Source organism: Hordeum vulgare, chromosome 1H (assembly GCF_904849725.1).
Source record: "Hordeum vulgare subsp. vulgare chromosome 1H, MorexV3_pseudomolecules_assembly, whole genome shotgun sequence".
Classification (NCBI taxonomy): domain Eukaryota; kingdom Viridiplantae; phylum Streptophyta; class Magnoliopsida; order Poales; family Poaceae; genus Hordeum; species Hordeum vulgare.
In genome coordinates this window covers 236,866,803-236,874,608 of record NC_058518.1, presented here as the reverse complement: position 1 = coordinate 236,874,608, position 7,806 = coordinate 236,866,803, and the positions used below count along the sequence as shown (strand labels likewise).

Here is a 7,806-nt window from a genome sequence, read left to right as displayed (position 1 = left end):
ATCCTGGCCATGCTCATTCTCGATGATCATGTTATGCATGATCACACAAGCGTGCATGATGTACCAAATCATCTTTTGATCCCTAAATCTAGCCGGTCCTCTATAGTAGCAAATTAGGCTTGCAAAATCGCAAAAGCTCTCTTCACATGTTTCCGAGCCGCCGCCTGAGCATTGTGGACATCTAGATTTTTTTACCTTCCAGTTTTTTCAACGGCTTCACAATTGTTTGCCATTTGGATAGATGTCATCCGCAAGATAGTAGCCATAGTTGTATGTATGGCCATTTGGTACAAACTCGATCGGTGGTAGTTCACCATTTGCAATCTTATTCATGAGTGGTGACTGATTGACAACGTTGATGTCATTCAAAGATCCATGCATTCCAAAAAAAAACATGCCAAATCCAAGTCTCTTGATCGGCCACCGCTTCAAGGTTTATAGTGGAACCTTTTTTCTCGCCGGGGAATTGCCCATGTGATGCCTTAGGACAGTTCTTCCAACTCCAATACATGCAATCTATTGAGTCAAGCATACCTGGGAACACTTCAGCATTGGGAGATCTCAAATACTTCAGGCCAAACACTTGCACAATTGCGACCGCGAAGCGCTTGCCACACATGATAGCCTGACTCTCACCCATGGCCAAGTGGTCATCAACTAGATCAGCCGGAATACCGTATGCCAACATACGCAAAGCGTCTGTCACCTTTTGAAAGGTGTTATGCCCGAGTTCTTCGGCGACATTCCTCCTCTGCTGAAAAAACCGATCATGGATCGCCAGTTTCTTTGCAATGCGCGTGAACAACTCGGTGCTCATCCTAAACCGGCGTCGGAAGTACGACTCGGGGTGCACGGGATTATCCATAAAACAACACCTCATCAATCTGTGGTCGGCATCGATCCTAACCCTCCAAATTTCCACCGACCGATAACCAAACCATTGTGCTTTGGTTTTTATTGATGTGCATAGCTAGGGTCATTGCAAGGTCCTCCTCCTCTTTAATATCAAATTCTTCTTGAGAAGAATCATATGACGAACTCATCTACAATATTGAATTTAAACTAGTCTATAAAAATTACAAAAAACATGCATCAAATTCATGTAAAAAACGTGATGTTAAACCAATACATTCCTTGCAAGCGTTTTGTCGAACAGCTTGTGGGCGCCGAGCGCTCTTCGTCAGAGGAATGGCGCGACGAAGAGCGCGCGCGAGGGGCGGCGGCGACTAGAGGGAGACGGAGGAAGCAGCGCGGCGCGTGGATAGGCCGGGAAAGCGTCGTCGGGTCGCGGAAGCAAATGGGGTGGCGCGCGTGGCGGCGCCAGCGCCTAGATCCAGTGGTGGGTCGACGACACGCGCGAGTCGTCGCTGTCCAGCGTGCGGTAGCGGGCGCACGAGCGTATGATGCTATTTCGCTCCGCGCGCTTATATAACGCGGTTGTTGGAGATACTCTCAATATAGCAGGGTGCAGGAGCGGCACGTGGGGAGCAAGCTGCCGAAGTAATTTTTGGGTAAAATCAGTCGGATGATCCAAAGTGTTTTTGTTTTTTTTTCATGTTGTGAAAACAAAAATCTCGCTGCAACATATAAAAAGGTAGACGACAGTAAAAGATCCTATAATTTTTTTTTCAGGTAAAAAAGAAACGGAACTCGACGCGGATTCAGTCTCCACAACCAATCCCTCAGATTCCACCAAACTTCGTCTGCCGCGACCCGTTAAGCTTCGTCTCTCTCTCTCTCTCTCCCCCCAGTTTCAAAAGAAAATTGTCGATCTGTAGCTTCTGCGTAGATCCAAATCAATATCCTCAAGGTGTGGTGCCCCTGCCATTTGATAAGATCCGTGCGGGTCTGGGAGAAAGGCGCCTCCTTTTTCTTCCGGAAATGTGTCCGTCCGGGGCCGCGAAGGCACGGCGGAAGCGCAAAGGTGCGTCCGGTCGCCCACCCGCCGGTAGAAATCGCCGGCGGGCCCCTGAACCGGCGCTGGAGCCCAGCGGCTGGGCATCTCTCCCGACCGACAGCGCAGGCCTCGTCTCCGGACGGTTGCTAGCCGATGACGTGGTGGACTACCTCACCTTCCGCGCCGTCTGCTCGGGCTGGCGCACCAGCACGTCCGACCTAGGCATCCTGGCCCTGAGCAAACCGCAGCTCCGCCCGCGCGGCTGGATTGCGCTCTGCGACGGAGACGCGGCGCCCCTGGACGGTGCCGGCGAGATCACCTTCTTCCACACGCGCACGGCGCGCCGCCTGCGCGTCCGCCTCCCCGACCTCCGGTGCCACAGGGTCGTCGGCTTCACCGACGGCCTCGTCATCCTGCTGCACAAACGCGCCACCGTCGTCCGCGTGGTCCACCCCTTCACCCTCGCTACGGTCGAACTCCCGCCCCTCGCCCCTGCCTTCCGCAGTGCGATTAAGGACCGAGGAGCCCTGTTCCACATGAGCGCCTTCGTCTGCTGTTCGCCTACAGCCCCCTTTTCAGTGGTGGCCAGTTTCGTTTGGAAACCAATGGTGCTCTGGACACAGCCAGGCCGGCTGAGGTGGAGATCATTCACCATGGCATGGTGGAGCTTCAGAACTTCTTGCCCTTCCAAGGCCTGCTCTTCGCGACCACCACGTGGAAGAAGGAGATAGTAATGGTGTACCCTCCACGCAAAATCTCCATGCCCTACTCTTCGCTAGCGGAAGCCGACCAGTCGTTGATATGGCGGGAGTACCTCGTGGAGGTTACCGGGCGGATGATGCTCGTGGTGCAGCATGGAACCGATGACAGGGCATGGCCAAAGTGTGCCTTCAAGATCTTTGAGGTGGACATCTGGGGCCAGAAGCTGCTGCCCATCTGCAATCTTGGTGGCCGGGCTTTGTTTCTCAGCAGTGACAGATGCCTGTGTGTCCCGACCATGAGCTTGCCATCTCTCTACAGCAATTCGGTATATTTCTCTCTGCCATACAGCCCCGCTGTGGTGCAGTCTTTGTCGAGTGGGTTGTCAGAGGACCTAGCGGCGCTGTGCCATATACACGACATGAAGAAGAAGACTCGCCCGTCTGTGCGACCTTTCACCATTGCTGATCATCTTCTCACGTATTGCAATCATCTGGAGTGGGCGAGGGGGCTCATGTTTCATGAGTACCGCTATATACCAGAATCATTCGTGGAATTAAACAAGAAAATAAAGGCACATTGTTCTCAAGTGCACATTCCGCGTACTGGAGCAGGAGGTTCAAAGGCCAAACTTTGCCATAATTAAGTAGGAAAGAAACTCTCTTTACAGACAGACTTGTGGCAGATTGTTATTTTCATGATGAAGTCTCATTATGTCAAATGTTCCAATTATTCCCCATGTTTCTACGGGCCTGTTTATCTGAATGTAGTCTTGCTCTTTTAAAAATTCTCCCCTCTCCACGAAGGGGAGTCATTTAGCAGAATTTACGTTTAGAGCAACTCCAACGAGACGATTCATTTCGTCCGCCGCTCTTCGTTTGGGTCCATACGGATAAAATGATGGACCAACACGCGGACCCATTTTTAAAACACATCCGCGCCGACCCATTTCTGGCTCAAATTTGGGATAGAAATGTGTCGGCATGGACGCGAAGCGGCCGCGCACGCCTTCTCGGTGTCCATCCCATCCACACCCGCCGGTCGTCCAACTACCCGCAGTTAACTTAATTAATGACGACCACCCTCCGTGGGCCCACGCGTCAGCGATTTCGGTCAGCCTTTTTAATGGGGAGTGCAATGCGTCAGCCGACGGATCTTTTCATATGATCCGCCGCCTCGCGAGCCGTCTGATCTAGGTTGTTGAGCGTACGATCACTATTTGCAACAAGCGTATCTTTTCAGAAACACACCAACGACTATTACAACAAGACCTTTGTTTCGGAAACACATCGGTGACTATTGCAACAGGAGGTCAGTTTCAGAAACATTAGTGAAGTTCCAAAGTTCTTCGCATATAATCCATCTTTGCAACAAGAGCTTTGTTTTAGAAACATTGTTGACTATTGCAACAAGACCTTTATTTCACAAACACCGGGAGGGTGCGAAACTTCTGGGCTGCCCGACGACCCCTTTCTCCAGCGCCTCCTCCCTCCTTTTCTCTGCTTGAACTCATCGTGCCTCTGCTCTCCGATGACCTGCCTCTCTCTCACACACATCCTTCCCCTTCTCTTGATAGGAACCATGCCCGCCGCCTTCGAGTTCTTCACCTCCGCCTGCTTTCTCGACAAGCTCGAGCCATATCCAGCGCCTAGGGCAGGACATATGTGAGCGGCGGTGGTGTCCAGATGCCCGGTATGAGTGGCGGCGGCGGCCGACTTCCAACCTCTCGTCCAATCTGTAGCATGAGAGAAGAGATGTGTGTCTGTGTCTGTGTCTGTGTGTGTGTGTGTGTGTGTGTGTGAGAGAGAGAGAGAGAGAGAGAGAGAGAGAGAGAGAGAGACGAGGAAAGAACAGTTGGGCCTTGTTTTAGATTCAGAAAACGGGGGAAGGTGGAGACGTGTGTGGTGACCACATGGACACGTGTTGCACAACGAAGGGGGCGGATACCAAGTCTCTTTTCAACCGGTTGACGCCAAGAGTTTTCCTTTTTTTTAATCCGAGCGTGCGGTGGAGTTCGTCCTCATCTGCTTCCAGAACCCCCGTTCCCATCTCGCCACCTCTTTGCTCCCTCGTCGGTGACCAAACCTTAGCCAACAGCCATAGCCGGCTCCTCCCAAAACAAGGGCAAGTCCCCCATCTGCCCCGGCGCGATCTTCCCGTCGGTGTCTTTCCACCGGCGTCGCCAGCGTGTCAGTGTCTCAGTGCACCCAGCGCGGTGGCACTCGAAGCACCACTGACGTCTGTGTCGCGGTCGTCACGGATGCACGTGAAGGAGGTGAGTCATGGGCGGCTGCAGTCGACGCCGAAGCAGCGGCTCAACCCTATGTACACGACCGACTCTCCCGACTAGGAGGTCTGGTTTGTGGTCGAGCACGAGGAGTAGCGCCGGTGTGGCTGTGCGCAGCGTGCAGCGAGGACGTCTCTGTGCCGCCCATCTGGTTGGGTATGACACCGTAGCAGGAGGCCGCCTACCTCCAACACTGGAGGGCACTGCACCTGGCAGAGGAGCGCGCTGACGACGCGCGACAGATAGAGCTGGAGCGGGAGGCGGAGGAGGAACAACTAGAGATGGAGGAGGAGGAGGGCGCCCGTGCTGCGCTGCCACCACCATCAGCACAACCCACACCGGCGAGACAGACGATGAAGGCGCACGCAACGGCGCTCTGAAACACGGCGTTCTTGTGGGTCGGCCCTGCACCGACGCTGATCGACCTCACCAGCCCCGACGCCGACGACGAGGAGGCGTAGGGCAGCATGTTGTATCGCATTTTACGTTTTTTTATGTTTAACTAATGTGATGGGGACGCGTGGACTCTCATCGGCCTTCGTGGCCGGCTTTTATTTTTAATTAATGTTTGTTTTTATTTTCGAAAATGATTACATATTATTTTTCATGCGTCGTCAAAATGGGTCGGGCGAGCGTTGGACGCATACGCTGACCCAAACGCAGAAGCGGACGTTCTTGTCCGTCGGGCCGATCCAAACCGATAAAAAGAGAACAAATGTGCCGTCCGTTTGAATCGACCCGTTGGAGTTGATCCTATTTTATATCTTCTTTAATTGGCATTGTCGCATTGGTCATGTTTCTTTGAGCTCCCTTGTTGTAGAAATCTATGACCAATGTCGTTAGATCACTACTCTGTTTGCGTCCATAGCTTTATCAATTTTGATATATGACGTTTTTATAAAGTCATTAGTTGCGTGAAAACGTACCATGAAACCTGTTGTACTGAATACAAATATACTTAGTCTCACATTGTTCTTTTCATTACTTCATTAATACTTGGCAATGATATACTCCCTTCGTTTCTAAATGTAAGTCTTTTAAGAGGTTTCATTAAGGTACTATATATGGATGTATATAAACATATTTTAGAGTATAGATTCGTTCATTTTACTTCGTATGTATCCTCCTAATGAAATTTCTAAAAAGACTTATATTTAGAAACGGATGGAGTTTATTAGAAGTATAAGCGTGCTTTGCTGTGGTGCCTAGGCTGTAATGGTTTCATTTCCGTGATATTTCACTATGATATGTAGGTGAAATGCTAGACTCTTTTTGTTTCAAGCCGATGGATGCTCAGTGTTACTTTTGAAGCTCATTCAAAAAGAGCATGTGTATTATGCGGACACGGAGTTTCTACTCATGAGCACAGCTGATCCTGATATCTAGACCGCTTGATGTGCTCACGAGCTGCGTGCCATTTCTTTTTTCTTGTTGAATACGGCGAGGTGGTAATTGTCCTTCTTGCCTGTCTTACGTATGGAGGGTACCTATGGTGTGGGTGAATAACGACCATCATCGATGGTGGACAAAATTGATAAAATTAATCTATGTATATACAAGTATTTCACAAACTGAACCGCATTTGAAAAAAAATCACACACCTCATCCTTTCGTGTAGCGTCCGACAATCAGGTGTCACACTACACTGTGTGACGCTTTAAGCAAAGGCACCACATCGCCGGATACGCTCGCGTCCCGTGGCAGGCCGACCCCCCTCCCCCAGCAGTGTGCCGCCTAAGGCAAAGACGCCACACACTCCTCACTACTAGGGAACTGCTTGTAGCTAGATCAGTAGTAGCGCTGAAAAATATGCAGCGCTGCTGCTAATTAGCGGTAGCGCTGGATTTGGACAGCACTACAAGTGATGTCGTAGCAGTAGCGCTCCAAGTGGGATCCAAAGAGTCCACCGACGCTAAGTGTAGTAGTAGCATTGTCCAAAATACCGCGCTACTGCTAAGGAGTACAACACTGCTGCTCAGTGGGACCCAACGAGTCCACCGACGCTAGTTGTAGTAGTAGCGCTGCCCAAAATACGGCACTATTGCTAAGCACGTTAGCAGTAGCGTCGGCTGCCATAAAGCGTTGCTACTAAGTGGGACCCAAGAAGTCTACCAACACGAGATATAGTATTAGCGTTGCCCAAAATATAGCGCTACTACTAAGAACCTTAGAAGTAGCGCCGGTTGGAATACAACGCTGCTACTAGGCATGGATGGTACCACCTTTTCGCCCACCCACTCTCACCCTCCCCTTCCTCCCCCATTTGCCCTCTCCCCTCCTTTCCTCTCTCCCCTCTCTAAGTTACTTCTCCACCACTATTGACCTTCTTCTCTCTTCCTTCTACATCTCTTCTCTTTCCATTAATGCCCCCTCCACCATAATTCTCCTCCATAAATGGCCTTTATTCTCTATCTTCCTCATTTATTTGGCTTTCCCTCCTTCCATACACATATATACCTTTCCCACTCCTAGATTTGTCTCATAGGTACCTAGCTCATCTCTCTCCCTCTCCATTAGTTAGCTAGAGTCATCTCTCCTTCCAACAACTAGATCTTGCTAGCTATAGCCATCCACTCTCAATTCCTAATTAAGGTAACGAAGGCTTCATCTAACCGTGCTCGATCTCTCTTGGGAGATAGGTGAGTAAAAAGTTGTGCACTTCAAGAATGTGAATATGTGTGTTTGCGATATGAAGGGATTTGTGCGAATGACATGCCCCCTCAGTTGCCTATGTTTTGCTGAAATGTCGATTTATTTTCGTTTCCGTGAATTTCCAGCAAACTCGATATGTCCTATTTTTAGGCAAGGTCATGCCAAACTTTTGTATGACTTTGATGCATGCATTTTATTTATAATCCTTTTGCTTGTTATACCATGCAATAGGTCATGAAGGTGAGTGGAAGGAAGGTGGAGCTATACTTGT

At 50.2% G+C, this 7,806-nt stretch overlaps 1 protein-coding gene across 1 annotated transcript; it reads left to right on the top strand.

Annotated features, from left to right (window-relative positions):
• The first annotated feature begins 1,601 nt into the window (after positions 1-1,601).
• LOC123409105 lies at positions 1,602-3,328 on the top strand. The gene has a single exon (XM_045102091.1). The coding sequence runs from the start codon at positions 1,882-1,884 to the stop codon at positions 2,626-2,628; it is 747 nt and encodes a 248-aa protein (XP_044958026.1). The 5' UTR covers positions 1,602-1,881; the 3' UTR covers positions 2,629-3,328.
• Positions 3,329-7,806: the final 4,478 nt, after the last annotated feature.